Source organism: Pantherophis guttatus, chromosome 2, assembly GCF_059756535.1.
Source record: "Pantherophis guttatus breed Tessera chromosome 2, ASM5975653v1, whole genome shotgun sequence".
Lineage (NCBI taxonomy): Eukaryota > Metazoa > Chordata > Lepidosauria > Squamata > Colubridae > Pantherophis > Pantherophis guttatus.
The window spans coordinates 240,652,136-240,668,095 of NC_142064.1; the positions used below are offsets into that span (position 1 = coordinate 240,652,136).

Genomic DNA, 15,960 nt, shown 5'->3' on the forward strand with positions numbered 1-15,960 from the left:
AAAGAGACCAGCAAGGATTGAAATTTCAATCTTAAGGCCTAGGACCAATTATTTTGAAATGATATCCAAAGTTAAAGTCAATGTAATATTCTGCTTGAGAGACTGAGCTGTGAATCAGGAAGATTGTCGTTCCAGTCTTGCCAGTGCTGCAGAATTACAAGTTAGCTTCCTCTTTCTTTTTTCCCAAATTGTGTGCACAAACACTCATGTATACACCTACACATACACACCAGTAGTGGGTTTTAATTTTGTTTCCTACTGGTTTGCTTGCGGGCGCACCTGCGCGCGTGACACTTCTACGCATACGCGGGTAGGTGGGTGGAACCTCCCACTGCCGCCGCTACCGGTTTGCCCGATCTAGAGTGAACCAGCGGCAACCCACCACTGATATACACACACACTGACACACTCCTTTCCAGAGATATGAAGTGATCTGTTTTTAAAATTGCTGCAGGAATACTGACCAAACAGACTATTCACAAAACACTATGCAAGGTAACAAATACCTTCTACTAGGTAATACTTAGCTTTATTAATCATACTTCGTGGACGTCAGCTGAGACATTATGAAGCCTTTTAATTAGCATTACAATTCCTCAAACGCCTTTGCTGCTTGTTGTAATTCTAAGGTGCCTGCCATTTTGATTTATAAGTAGAAATACTTACACCTGTCAGGCAGAACAGAAGATCTGGCTGATTTTGTTAAACATTTCAGCGCTTCAGGTGGGCAGGATGTGGCTGTTGGCTTTTTTTTTCCCCTGTCAAAATCACAATACATGTGTGAATATTTCAGGGGCTGAGATTTCTACCCCTGGGAGCAGTTTTTTAATAGTATTGTGGGTCCTCCTTATTGGCATTCATTGTTCATGGTTAAACCTGCCAGAGCATAGTGAGAAGAGATGATCTTGAAAGTTGACAGCCATTGGTTATGCACATTATACTTTCTGCTACCAAGGGAAGGATGCCATTAGTGTCACGAAGTGCCCAATCAGCATCAAAACAGAGGGGAGAGAGAGACTTCTGGGGAGGAAGTAAATCTGCGTGAGCATTTCTGTCAGAACATTTCAACTGGGCCTGTCTTTTATTCAGTATTAATGAACAAAGAACTGCAGGATGCAAGCACAGCTTAGTCATTTTTTTTTTAATTAATCTTTTCTGATTTGGTCATGCATGTGCCTTGTATAGGAGCCTGACACGGTGTAGCACCCACTAACCCTGAAACGTCTCTCTTAATTTATGACTTCTTCCTTTCTCCCTTCCTTTCTTTCTTTGTAGGCTACAAGTCTTAACACTGACTGGGCTTGATGTCTGTGTCCACTTCTAGATCTCTGACGGTACAGGCCTATGCATATTTATTCAGAACAAAATCCCTCTTTGTTTAAAGACAAAAAGAAAAAGAGGGAGAGGCTTGCAGTTAGGTAAACATGCATAAGGCTGTAACGTAAAAACTTTTAAAAGCTTGTATCTTTTCCCCCTCCTAAGCGAAATATATTGCCCTGCAACCGAATTTACAGTCTGAATAATCTCTTGCTTATCTTGTCTTGGCTGATTCAGAAGATACCTTGAGTGAACTTCTTGCACAGGGTTGAAGCAGGGGTGAAATCCAGCAGGTTCTGACAGGTTCTGGAGAACCGGAAGTGAAAATTTTGAGCAGTTCGGAGAACCAGTAGCAGAAATTTTGAGTAGTTTGGAGAACTGGCAAATACCACCTCTGGCTGGCCCTAGAGTGGGGTGGGAATGGAGATTTTGCAATATCCTTCCCCTGGAGTGGGGTGGGAATGGAGATTTTGCAGTATCTTCCCCTGCCATGCCCACCAAGCCATGCCATGCCCACCATGCCCATAGAACGGGTAGTAAAAAAAATTTGGATTTCACCACTGGGTTGAAGCATATACTGGACATGTCAGAGAAGGCTAGAGTAAAAGAAATTGCCTTGTAGTGAATCACAGTGTTGCCTTGTCTGGTTTTATTCCGTGAAAGGTCCTTCTCAGAATCAGCCCTGGCAGTAGAAAGATTAAGATAACTGCTTCTGACAACAAGTGCTCAGAGTAACTGCAGCAGCTCCTTTCTGTTCTTCTCAGTTGAGGACTGAACGGTTTGTCCCGCTCAGCGGGTTCTTCAGCTTTTGAAGTAGCTCATCCTGTCAGATTCGGAGAAGGACAGAGTCCCATCACCAGTGTTGACCTGACAAATGTTTACTCCCGCATGTGGAATGGTGACGAAGGAGTATCATCTTGTTGGTTCATTTCCTGGCAGCAAATCGGGTGAAATCCACCAGGTTCTGAGAAGTTCTAGAGAACCGGTAGTGGAAATTTTGAGCAGTTCGGAGAACCGGTAGCAGAAATTTTGAGTAGTTTCGAGAACCGGCAAATACCACCTCTGGCTGGCCCCAGACTGGGGTGGAAATGGAGATTTTGCAATATCCTTCTCCCAGGAGTGGGGAGGGAATGGGGATTTTGCAGTATCCTTCCCCCAGGAGTGGAATGGGAATGGGGATTTTGTAGTATCCTTCCCCCAGGAGTGGGGAGGAAATGGGGATTTTGCAGTATCCTTCCCCTGTCACGCCCACCAAGCCAAGCCCACAGAACTGGTAGTAAAAAAATTTGGATTTCACCAGTGCAGCAAATGCTTCCGAGGGCAGCCCTGACTTTTCCCAACCTTATTTAGAGATGCAGGACCTTCTACATAGAAAGCAACTGTTCTACGATGGAGAAACCACCCATCTCTAGTAGTAGACCTAGCAGAGATCTTTGCCTTTGAGAACAGATAATTCAATAGGTGTTAAGGCTTCTGTTCATATTCATGTTGTAAGAACACACCAGAGCCTGTATGTTTTTTATGCAATGTATATTTTGATTTAGTTTTCTGGTGTTAGCTTTCTTCTTTATTCTGATAAATGGACACAAAAATAAATCATGGTAGGCTATTTATAATCTCGACCAGAGTAATTTGTATTATGGAGGAGGGGGGAAACTTGATCTATATCTTACGTCTTTGCTAATATTCCTTGTCTGATCCTGTGCTGTGTAATTTATTCTGTTGAAACATTTCATGAAGAGCTATTTATCTATTAATATACAGTTGAAGTAAGTTAAATGACTCAGTATTAAGTTAGCCAAATGGTTGTCATTGCCTTCTGGATCCATAGGAGATCAATACTGTATTTTACAGTGGTTATCCTGCACCTAGCAGATTCTAGATGCAGTGCAAAATTTAAACACAGGAGGAGGCATTGCAAAGAAAAAGCTGGACGTGTACTTTAATGCAGTGGTGAAATCCAATTTTTTTTACTACCGGTTCTGTGGGCGTGGCTTGGGGGGCATGGTGTGACTTGGTGGGCGTGGCAGGGGAAGGATACTGCAAAATCTTCATTCCCACCCCACTCCAGGGGAAGGATACTGCAGAATCCCCATTCCCTCCCCACTCCTGGGGCTAGCCAGAGGCGGTATGTGCCAGTTCTCCGAACTACTCAAAATTTCCGCTACCGGTTCTCCGAACTACTCAAAATTTCCGCTACCGGTTCTCCAGAACCTGTCAGAACCTGCTGGATTTCACCCCTGCTTTAATGGCCTAGAGTCAAAATCCAACAGACCTACACGTTTCATACAACTAGAAATGGTTTCAATATTGTTATGTCTTTTTTATGGGGCCACCATATAGAAATGTGCTTGATCTTTATTGTACTGTACCTGTACCTTCAAGTTTTGTTTTTTTTTTTCATTTGATTTATATGCCGCCCTTCTCCGGAGACTCAGGGCGGCTTACAGTGCGTACAGCAATAGCCTTCATACTTTTGTATATTTATACAAAGTCAGCTTATTGCCCCCACAAACTGGGTCCTCATTTCACCTACCTTAGAAAGGATGGAAGGCTGAGTCAACCTTGAGCCTTGGAGAGATTCGAACCAGCAGTAAATTGCAGGCAGCTGTGTTAATAACAGGGTGCTTTAAACCACTGTAGTACCAAGGCTCTTGTTCCTCTTATGGCTTTCGAAAAAATCAGAAATGAGGGCTCCTTGGTGCTCCCTGAGTTTGATTGTTTTCTTGCAGACATTTCATGAGCCAAATTAGGTAACATCAGCAGCAGCACCCTGAGTTTGGATAATGAGACATCTGCAAGAAAACAACTAAACTCAGAGAGCACCAAGGACCCCTCCTTTCGGCCCCAAGCTACAAATATTCCCCTTTATTAAAAACTAGAAGGAAATAGGAGTTAACTTTTTTTTCCCTCCTTTTTCCCCTCAGGAACAAATGTTCACGAAGCCCAGCGCATTCTGAACGAAAGTGGACTTCCCATTACTTCTGCAAGTGACCTTGAAGATGCTGCTAAGAAAGCAGTGGCTTGCGTGACAAAGAAATAAAGAGAAATGACACCAGAGATGACATTCCCGAGCTGCCATTGAAGACATGATTTTAACCAGCCACGAGCACCGAGATTTGGCTTAAGTGTCCTGTTAATCACAAACTGCAAAATATTCAGTGGGTGAAAAGCAAACTTGGAATTTCATTTATTACACAGAAGCCTTTATTTTTCAATATTGGGACTGGATGTTCTACAAGCAAATATGAGTAACTACTGTCAGTTGTCATTTAGGGTTTCTCTTTTTAGGTGTTAATTGCTTGTGACTCTCAATTTTTCTAAGATGCTTTGATGCATCCTTAATGTGAAAAAAGGATATTTGATCGCCGTTGGCCCTTGGTTGGGGATTGTTCTCAAGCTCTAAGGAACTACTAGGGCGATATCAAAGTTTAGAAGGGAGATGCCTTTTCCATATCATGTGGAGAACTTCCAAAATTAGGGGTATGATGTGGCTTGGGAACCTGATATTTGAAATACAAACAATCATAACGTCTAATTCAGGCATGCCAGAAGCTTCCACTGTGCCTCCCGTAGCTCTCTGAATTCCAAATAATATTTAATAACATTTTCCAATTAGGGCTAGAGCATCTTTATATTACATAATTGGAAATAAATGAATGTAATTAGATTTCTACCACCATCATGTCAAACTTATTATAAAATGCAATGATTGATATCCAATGTATTAGAAGAACATTCAAAATTGTAGTTCTGTGAAAGAGTCATTTTTTATTGTCCTATAAATTCACATGTGAATGCTTTAAGTACTGAAGGAGAATTACACACCCTAATGTCACATTTGGCGGTATCCGTGAACATATGCATCCTATTAATATTCACTGTCTTTAGAAATCAATATGTATAGTAGCTTAAAATAGCCTTATCATGAAGAAATCTAGCAGGGTGATTCCTTAAGGTATTTGTGCTGTTATTCTAATGTTATTAATCAGAATTGATAATAGTCAAAACTATCAGGGAACCTGCTGTCATCAGAAAGAATATGAAAAATAAATTGAGGAGTGATCCCACCTAAGCGCTTTTATATTCTGTGAATTTCAGTGCAAATGTTCACCAACTGCAACATCTTCATACTGAAGTAAAGTGGATTTCCAAGTGCTTTAACTTTTGCTTGATTGTGCCTTTGATGTTTGGGAAATATGTATTCACAAAGTGCAAAGGCTATCAAATTAATTCAATAACCACATTAAAGTGTTTAATTAACAATGGAGTTTTGAAATTCAAGATACTTGTTGAAATCAGAAGTAGGGTTATAAACAATGTTATTCAACTGACAAGCCAAGAATTTATGTGATTTTTTAATAGTAAAGAATATGAATATTTTTTGGTTTACTACAATTAAACACTATTAATAAATTTCCCCTGGGAATACACATTTGAATTGTGCTGATCAATGCTGTCATTATTTTTACTAATGGTCACTAATGGCTATCAATGAAAGCCATTTTTGAGAATTGTTTTAAAAGTCCCATGAACATAGTCATTCCATCAACTGTTAAGTAAATAAAAATATTCATGTCATACACAATATTCTTCCTATCATAAAAATCCTATAAAAGCAGGTGCGGGTTATATAAAAGTTTGTGAACTCTTTTGAATTTTCAATATTTCTGCATAAATATGATCTAAAACATGATTCGTTCTCCACACAAGTCTTAAAACTAAATTAAGTGAAGCCAGTTAAACAAATGAAAAAAGAAAACATTATACTTTTTACCTATTTAAATTTATTCTTTGCTGTATCTTCTGTTGACAACTTTCTTTTATCACTGTGTTCCTCACTTCGTATGCCACCCAAGAAATATGGCAAAGAGACAAAGCTGAAATTGTGTGCTCTTTCTATGATAATATAATAATTTAGTTACTGTGTATAGAGCCAATTGATTTGGGATTTAAAGGAGTAAAAATCAGTGCAATCAAGTATCAGGTTGTATTTTGCTAATGATTAACACTTTTATCTAAGTGCATAGATGTATATTTACATACATATACATGTGTGTTTGTGTGTTCCTATCAAAGTACCTGGTCTGCCCCAATATGGGAGGGAGCATACTGCTTCCCTTTCACCTTTCAGCTCCAATCCAGGAACCCTCAAGCAGTCGCAATCACGACAAACCATTTTATACCAAATTTATATCTTGCTGATAAAGAAATAAAGGAAGACTAGTATAGATCTATTTCAAGTTATCCGAGTAAGGGTATGGCTAACTGATGAGAGCTAAATAGCTTGAAATAGATCTATACTAATCTCCCTTTATTTCTTTATCAGCAAAATATAAATTTTGTATATGTGTGTATATATATATATATATATATATTTGTCTATGTAAGTTTTCACGGGTATATATGTGTGTACAGTTAATATTTCAGGTTTCTTCCCGTGTAATTGTGAACATATCCCTAAAAGGGTAGAAGCGACGTTTCGACAGAATCTCATCTGCCATCATCAGGCTTATGTGAGGGGTCTTTTGCAGTAAGACCCCTCACATAAGCCTGATGATGGCAGATGAGATTCTGTCGAAACATCGCTTCTAGCCTTTTAGGGATATGTTCACAATTACACGGGAAGAAACCCGAAATATTAACTGCGCACACACGCGCACACACACACACACACACACACACACACACACAGAGTTCCCATCTCATTTATTATCACAATATATCTTGTGAGGAGGTGATGGATGGCAGTTTAAACTTTATCTTGGAGAATGGACATGACTGGATCTTGTTTGCCCGACTGACTTTGCTTTTCAGAAGATCTCAAAACATGATCACATGATCCTGGGACATTGCAACCATCATAAATAAGAGTCAGTTGCCGAGCAACTGAATTTTGATCACGTGACCATGGGGATGCTGCAATGGTTGTGAGCGAGTGAAAAATGGTCATAAGTCACTCTTTTCAGTGCCGTTGTAACTTCGAACATTCACTAAATGGACTATTATAAGCTGGATACTACCTGTACCAAGTTAATCTCCCAAGGTGGGGAACCAATAAATGCTCCGTCCTATTTTACCAGGAATCTACATGCCCCCCCCCCCTTTCCTTTCACTATAGCTAGAGGTGTTTTGCAATTGGCTCATACAGGCTCACAAAGCCGAATTGTTAAAATTCTGAAATTTTGTGAGTCAGTTAAGAGCAGAGCTAAGCTACTACATTTAGTGCACCAATCACCTAGCAACTATCGGTTTGGCACAGCCACTTCTTAAAACATTGACTAGCTTGCTATTGATCTTAACTCTTCATTGCCAAGAGTTTCACCCTAATATCTCCAGGCACGGCTGGGCAATCCTCCTACCTGCAATTTTCCAGTGAAGCCTGAGGGTTTGGCTCAAAAGAAGGTAGCTTTTCGTGTTATTTCTGAGCCCAGCCAAGGAATCCTTCTGAGACTGTAAAGGGCCGCTTCTTTTACACTGGCTCAACACCCTTATCACAGAGACAGGCTTAATTAAAGTTTTTCTTACTCTCACTATCCAGCACAGTTTTACTGACGGAGAGGAGGTATGCTAAATTTCTCTTGAAATCAAGACTAATTTGTTTGGGAAGCTAATGTGGCCAGCTGTTGACGAAAAATAGGTTATTCTGTGAATGAGCTGCTGCCGCTTAGGAAGATAACACAGTGGGATTTTTTTTTGGCAGGATACTTGACATTTCCTAAGCTGATTCTTCAGAGCGCCGGCAGAGCATAAACAGGTCATCGCAGGAAAAGGTTGACAGTGACAAAGTGTCTGTAAACACTTCAGGGACAGGACAACTCAGAGGGCTTTTTGCCACCTAAAATAGGTTTGTGCAAACTCTGCGAGTGGAGGAGGATGCGAGGCAGAGGCAACCATTCTGTCGTTGTACGCTATACATCCAAGAAGTGGCTAAGCAATAAACCGAACAACCAAAGCAGGCAATTTGACTTGGCTCACACAGACTGTTAAGCCACCACTGTGTGGCTGGTTTGCTTTTGGCCACTGTGCATTTATTTAGCATTTAAGCCACTTGTATGGCTGCCCAGCACACAAAATGACAATAACTATAAAAGAAACACAACAATGCAATATAATGGGTCAAATCTCTATTCCATAAAGCATTTTCCAAACAGCCTCATCCAACATCCTAACCCAGTGCTTAGAGGGGGGAGAAAAAACAAGTTTTAAAGTCTTATTTAAGGTCACCAGGTTTGGGGCCATCTGAATCTCTAGAGAAATGAGGTCCAAAGGGCAGGTGCTATGATGGAGAAGGCACACCACCAGCATTCCATTGTTTTATGGAGGCAGCTCAAGTCTCTTGGATCTCATGAGATAGGCAGATAATCAGAGTAGTCCAGCCCTGTAACATAATGATAAGCACCTTGAATCGGGCCTGGAAGCCTGTAGCAAGCAGTGCAGTTCTGAAAGCCATGCTGCCAGGGTGAACTGTGGTATGTGCCTAACTACCCTCATGTATTGGGAAGGAGAAAAAAACCTGAAGAACATGAGGAAAGGCCACAACCAAGGCAACAGTCAAAATTAATTTTGAGTCCAGGGCAGAAATGTACCGTATGTTTCAGAGTATAAGATGCACCTTTTTCCCCCCATAAAAGGGGGTGAAAATTTAGGTGTGTCTTATACACCGAATGTAGCCCCGCCCACCCACTGGCCCCCTCCCTTTGGCCTCTGCCTTCCAGCAGTTTACCTCCTTGCAGCAAGCAGCAAGAAGAAACAGCCCGTTTCAGCTTCGGCACAGCCTAATTAGCACAAGTTGATTGGATCTGCCTCCCGACTCTCAGATGTTTTGCTCTGAGCTGTTTTGCACGGGCCCCTGCTGCTTGCTGCAAGGAGGTAAATTGATGGGAGCAGTTTTTTTTTTTCTTTTGCTAATCAAGCTATGCTGAAAACGAAAATGAAAATAAAGCAGGCTATTTGCTGTTTGCTGCAACGAGGCAAAATTGCTGGGAGACAGAGGCAGATTTCTTTTTCTTATTTTCCTCACCAAAAAAGATAGGTGCGTCTTATAGTCCAGAGCGTTTTTTACTCCGAAAAATACAGTAATTTGTGAAAGTATTTCAGAAATGATCCCCTTAGTTCTCCCAAAGATAAAGAGGGGGTGAAGGGAAGGACATTTAGACCCCCAAAATTCTGTTACTCTAACCTTATAATAAAAATAATGTTAACATTTCAAACTTTGGTTTCTTAAATCTATTCTGCCTTGAAGGGCAAGTTGAATACCGTCTTGGTTGCAACTCTTCCTCCTGTTCATTAAGGTTATTCCTTGTCACCATTAGATCACACTGCTGAATTCTGGATGAATTGTAGCTTCCAGATGGTCTTCAAGGGTAGCCCCATGTAAAGTATGCTGTAACAGTCCAATTGGGAGGTACTTGGGGTGTGAGTGACTGAAGAAGATGCTCTACAATTGGCACCCAAGATAGAGTTGAGTAAAGGTCCTCTTGACTATGGCTGTGACTTGTTCTTCAATCCAGAACCATGAGTCTAAGAGGACTCCCAAATTGTGCATTGGTTCTGTTTGGGAGAATGTTACCCCATCCCAAGTTAAAGGCAGAAATTCTCCAAATTGAATGGCTCCTAATACTCATAGCTACTCAATCTTTCTCGGATTGAGCCAAATACAAAATCTTCCACAGACTTCTTAAGCTTTTCCTGAAAAGCTCGTTCTGCCTTTGTCCTTTCTACCAGTGGTGAAATTCAGCCGGCTCTATCCGGATCGCGCGATCCGGTAGCGCCGGCAGCGGGAGGGTCCACCCACCCGCCCGGATGTCATCACGCCCCATTTTTGACCTTCTGCGCATGCGTGGAGGAGGCGTGCACGCTCACATTTGCGAACCGGTAGCGAAGGTAAGTGAATACCACCCCTAATTTCTACCATTCCTCCAAAGCATCTTCCATTCCACAGATGGGACGATTTCTTGAAGAGGTTTCATTTGGACTTCATAGTAAAAGTGAAACCATCCCACGGCTACAGGGCGTGGCTAGTCAAAGCTAGCAAAGAGGTAGAGCCCAGTGGAGCCTAATGCCAAGTAATGCCACAGCAACATAGTGCACTTCTAATTGCTATAGCTAGGAATGCTCAGTTGTTTGCCAATAGAGGGATGTGGGATGGAGTGTGTGTGTGTGTGTGTAGATTTTTCCATTAGTAATGTTTCACAGACTAACACAACATGGTGCTTTCTTGAAAGAGAAGGTTCTTCCCTAGGCAGTCCCTTAACTTCAAAATGCCCTCCTGAGAATAGTAAGATTAACGTTTCTTCTGTGACCAAATTCCTATGGCCTTTTGAGAGTCTGGAATAACAAACATAGGCAGGAAGAGAGTGGCAGTCCAAGAAACAGAGCATCACCGTTGCCCCAAAGGCATGCAATTATGTACTTGTGTTCCTCACCTTGGTCCTAACCCCCACCCCACCCCGCCCCCGTGCCTCTAAACCCTTTCAGTGCCCTGTAGCTTTCCGTCTAATATAAATCAGTCCTTTTGCATCCTTTGTGCAAGTGGAAATTGTGCACCGATTTGAACCTTTCTGCCTGTTCAAGCTACAAATGGAGATGAACAGAATGGATTGGCTTTTCTGCCTGTCAAATGTCAATCAGCAGAACAAAATGCTTTATGCTGTAGTTACAGGATCTGACAATTAAAACAGTTGATGAAAGCATTTTATTGGAACATACATCACCATTTCTTCCAATTATACCGCTATTAAACATTAAGAATAATCGTAGCAAGTGATGCCTAATAGTAGACATCCATCTGTTCCAATAAATTCAAGCCAAAAAGTTTGGGATTTTTTTTTTTTTATTATTCCAAAGCAGTATAAATTTCAATAGAAGTCTCTAAAACCAATGGAGCAAAGTTTCTGAGTTGTATCACAACATACAAATCAGACTACCTGAGACTGATGATAAATTACCTCTTGTAAAAGGAAGTATGGTGGGCAAAAAGGGTTCAGAGAACATGAAGAGCCTTTATGAAAAGAAGGACTTCTGACTGCTGATATGAGATTTCCTTCTTTGTGGTTTTGTGTTCCCTGAGGCTTAAGTGTGAGTACACCTATGTTGTAGAGAGAGAAAAGGGAAACACTGAAGGCACAGGCCGTGGGTATCGATGGAAGAAAGAAAGGATATTAATTTGGAGAGTTGAAAGGAAAAATATGGTGTGAAGAGGAGGCAAAACCGAACATCAACAGTTTGGTGGAGTGAGCAATGGCACTTTGAAGCTAAGTCAGCTAAGGAAGGAGTAGCAGAATCAAGCAACTTCACCCGCCTTCCAAAGACGCAGACCAGCTACAGCCAAGTAATTGTTTCCCTCCCTCCTACAAACTGATAAGGACTGAGAGGTGGAGAAGCAATTCTGAAAACAGGCGGCAATTACCAGCCTGTTTCAACCTTCAGCAGGACTTTCTGAAGTCTAAGGGTTGGAGAGTAGAGGAGTATAGAAGGATAAGTGTAAGTTGAAAGACCATTAACTCTGAGTAAAAGGAACAGATTTCCCAGTTCTTAAAGGAGAGGAGTGGATGGGGGAGGGGATTGTGTGTTTCCTGTATTTATTGCTAGGAAAAGCAGGCAGTCAACAACACTCGAGAGGGGAAGGGGGGAAAAGTTGTATCCTTGTTCAGTATTGCCACTTATAAATACATTACTAGGCACAGTTAAGTAGGTAAATTAGATATAATAGTGAATGAAGGTAAATGTTAAATACATGTTCCAGGATGTATATATAATAGGTTGAACACATTAAGAGTAACCTATTTTTTGGAGGAAAAAAAAAAAGGAAAGCTTCCTGATCTGTGGTTTGCACCAGACCTTAATTTTAACCCTGACACAGTCTTACACAGTACTGATTTTATGGAAATAATTGGATGAAGCTTGAAACCTAACCAATAACCATGAAAACAAAACCAGAATTAGCAATTGGTAAACACAAGGAAGATGGCCAAGGAACAAGAGTCTTTTCCAAATAGTTGAGGGACAATTTGGTGTAGAGGTTAGAAATCAAGAGACTATCTCACCTTAGGTATGAAGTCAACCTTGGGCCAGTCCCTTGGAAGCAGACAATGGCAAACCACTTCTGAAAATGCTGTCAAGAAAATTGCAGGAGTCAGTCAACACTTACTTGAAGGCATATCACAATGTACTGCGATGATCAGATCTGAACCAGAGGTTTATCTGTGTCCTCAGGGCCATCTATGTCAAAATTAAACAGCCCTCTCTCAACAGAGGGGGAGGGATATGGCATCATCTATCGCCAGTTTACAACACAGTCCTTTCAGCAGTTCCAAAAAGGCTCCCCACCCATTTGTACTACTCAGACAGTGGTGGGATTCAACCGGTTCGCCCCGGTTCAGGCGAACTGGTTCTTAAATTAAAATATCAAAGTGGATCTTGGGTGCTGTGCTGCTCTGCAACGGAGAAATGGGCAACAGAGTGGCCTGCACAAGGAAAGGAGAAGGCCGCTTCCCTCCTTCTTGCCTCATGCTGGCCACTCTGTTGCCTGTTTCTGCATTGCAGTGCAGAGCAGCACCCTGGCTCCACTTTGATAGTAGGCGATGTAATAATTTGCCTGGCCAAACTATCCCCACAGTCTCTCCTACATTGGGCACAGCTTTGATTGTGCTGCCAACTTAATTCCTTCCCCCTCTCACTTTTGCCCGCAGACTGACCAACACCCCCTGCACACAGCTCCGCAGGGAGAGGAGAAGTCCCTCCCTCCACTTCCCTGTAATTCTTCACCTTCCCACATGAGCTCTCGGGAGGATCAACTCCTTGTCTCTATGGTAAACCTCCCTCCTCATTCCTTGGAAACTTCACCTCTTAAAGGAGCTGCATCCGGAAGCACCCTCGGAAACAGCCTTTTGACAAATGGTGGAACTTTAACAACTGGTTCACCCAGGGTCAGGTTGGCCGTCACGGGAGGATCTTCCCACATATGAGGACGGGGGTGGGCTATGCTTCCCATGACAGCCAACCTGACCCTGGGCAAACCGATTGTTAAATTATTTGAATCCCACCACTGTACTCAGGTGACCCTGAGGACACAGATAAAGCTCCCAGTGGCCTCAACGACTCTCTAAAAGAATGCAAATGACCAGCTGTCTGCAAGGAATATAAATCCTTCCATTCCCCACCATCCAGTAAGAGCTGAAGAAGCTTCTTGGATGAGAAGCAAAATGTCTTCGAAGAAAAACAAGAAAGTTGCCTCTTGAAAACAACCATGACCTGAATGACTGAGAGTCTCCATAGACATTGAGCTCATGAATGGCTCAGTGGCTGAGGCTATCAAAAAGGCTCTGTAGCTACAAGTCATGCAACAACCAAAAGCCACCCAAATGGCCCAGAAGAAGACTGAAGAAAGGCTCTACTCTAACAATTGAAGTAGATCTACAGGATTGAAGTTCTATGGAAGAGCATATTTGTTTTAGTTAATTACAAAACTTGATATGTCAACTACTCTTCCAATTCACCTTTGCTGTATACATATCAGCTGGAATACTGGCTGATGTAAAGCTCAGGAGGCACTATAGGATAAACCTAGAACTGTCTGCAGGTTCCAATGTTTGCATCAAAATGATGAAATAAATGTTGCACTATGATGATGCGCACTCTGTTCCTTGATGTGTCACTTCAGAGTCTGCTGTACTGGGTGGTCATAAGAAATGTAAATTGATGATGATGATGATGATGATGATGATGATGATAACACAACATGCCAGATATCACAGTTGTCGAGGGCTGAAGCGTACAGTTTATTGATATTGATGTACCAGGAGATGCCAGAGTTGAAGAAAAAGAACTGGAAAAAATTATGAAACATTGTGACCTGGCCATCGAAACTACATAGCTATGGGTGAAACATGTAATAGTGATACCCATTGTCATCGGGGCACTTGGTATCATGTCCAAGAATTTTACAAAACACTTCAAGAAATTTCAACTTCCTGCTGTAGCACCAGTGGATCTGCAAAAGACTGCACTACTCGGAACATCATACATCTTAAGAAGATATTGGTTGATATCTAGGATGCTGGCAGCAACCCATATCCACCATCAACACCAGTCAATGATATTTGAGTTACATTTTTAAATGTTCAGTTGACTGAGTTTCATGTTTAATGAATAAAAGAGATAATAATAATAATAATTCTGGAGGTCAACAAGAGGAAGCTGCTCAAAGTGCAGCAAACCAAGACTCAATATAGGAAAACAGCGATGCAAACTCGGGCTGACAGCTGATGTAACAAAGCACTGCATGGACAGTTCCTTGAGAAGATCCAGGGAAAAGTAGATAAGGAAAAGACCTGGTTATGGCTGACCAACGGAACACTGAAGAAAGAGACAGAAAGCTTGATTCTTGCAGCCCAGGAACAGGCCATCAGAACGAATGTAATCAAAGCCAGAATAGAAAAATCTGCTGATGACCCCAAATGCAGACTCTGCAAAGAAGCAGATGAAACCATTGATCATATACTAAGCAGTTGCAAGACAATAGTTCAGACTGACTACAAACAACATCATAACACAGTCGCTTAGATGGTCCACTGGAACTTGTGTCACAACTACCATCTGCCTGTAGCAAAGAACTGGTGGGATCATAAGCCTGAAAAAGTGGTTGAAAATGAGCATGCAAAACTACTGTGGGACTTCCGAATACAGACTGACAATGTTTTGGAACACAATACCCTGGATATCACAATTGTGGAGAAGAAAAAGGTGTGGATTGTCGACATTGCCATACCTGGTGACAGCAGAATCGATGAGAAACAACTTGAAAAAGTCACCAGATATCAGGACTTGAGACTCGAACTGCAGAGATTCTGGCATAAACCAGTGCAGGTGGTTCCAATGGTACTTGGCACACAAGTGCTTGCCTAGGTACTTGACCTAGGCAAGCACTTAAAAACAATTGGCGCTGACAAGATCACCATTGGTCAGCTGTAGTCAGATCCCTTACTGGGATCTGCTCGCATAATCCGCCGATACATCACACAGTCCTAAATGCTTGGGAAGTGTTCGACTAGTGATTTGAGATACGAAATTCAACATGGTCATCTTGTTTGCTGTGTATACTGTCATCATCATCATCATCATAATATAAATGGGGGGAGTTTGCTTCATGATAGGAAAACACATTTCATTGTGTGCATCCCTTGACCTCCCCAATAGATACCTATGGCTAAACTCTCTTAAAATTTGTGAAAGGGAGTATAATTTCTGGGCTGGCGATGCAGACCTCCCCCTCACTCCCCCCCCAAAAAGACAGGAACAGTGAACTCATTTGGTAAACAACAAATGATGTGGACAATTTTGGAAAGAGTGAGAATTATCAAAGCTCCTTCCTACCTTTTCTGGTTGAAATTGGCATCTCAAGGCAAATTTAGTACAGTGTAACCTTCGAACGGTTTTGAGCTTCCTTTCACAAGGAAGTGGGTGGAAAACAAAAGGAAAAATGTTTCGTGAACAGTGGTAGGTAGGTGGGTGAAAATTACTCATGAAGCAGTCCTTTTTTATCTTAAATTCACTGCCCTGTAATAAACACCATTTTTCCTGACTTTTAAAAAACAGTTCTATGCAAAGCAGAATGAAACAGATCCTACTCGTTTCTATAAA

At 41.6% G+C, this 15,960-nt stretch overlaps 1 protein-coding gene and 1 pseudogene across 1 annotated transcript in view; both read left to right on the top strand.

Moving 5' to 3' along the window:
* The window catches only part of SUCLG2 (succinate-CoA ligase GDP-forming subunit beta), a 257,944-nt gene extending 252,186 nt beyond the window's left edge, over positions 1–5,758 (top strand). Inside the window, exon 11 of the mRNA XM_034440607.3 lies at positions 4,245–5,758. Within this exon, the coding sequence (XP_034296498.1) occupies positions 4,245–4,360 (116 nt within the window). The 3' untranslated portion in view covers positions 4,361–5,758. The remainder of the gene's footprint in view (positions 1–4,244) is intronic.
* A 6,276-nt stretch (positions 5,759–12,034) lies between these two features.
* On the top strand, positions 12,035–15,348 carry LOC148115556 (uncharacterized; annotated as a pseudogene).
* Positions 15,349–15,960: the final 612 nt, after the last annotated feature.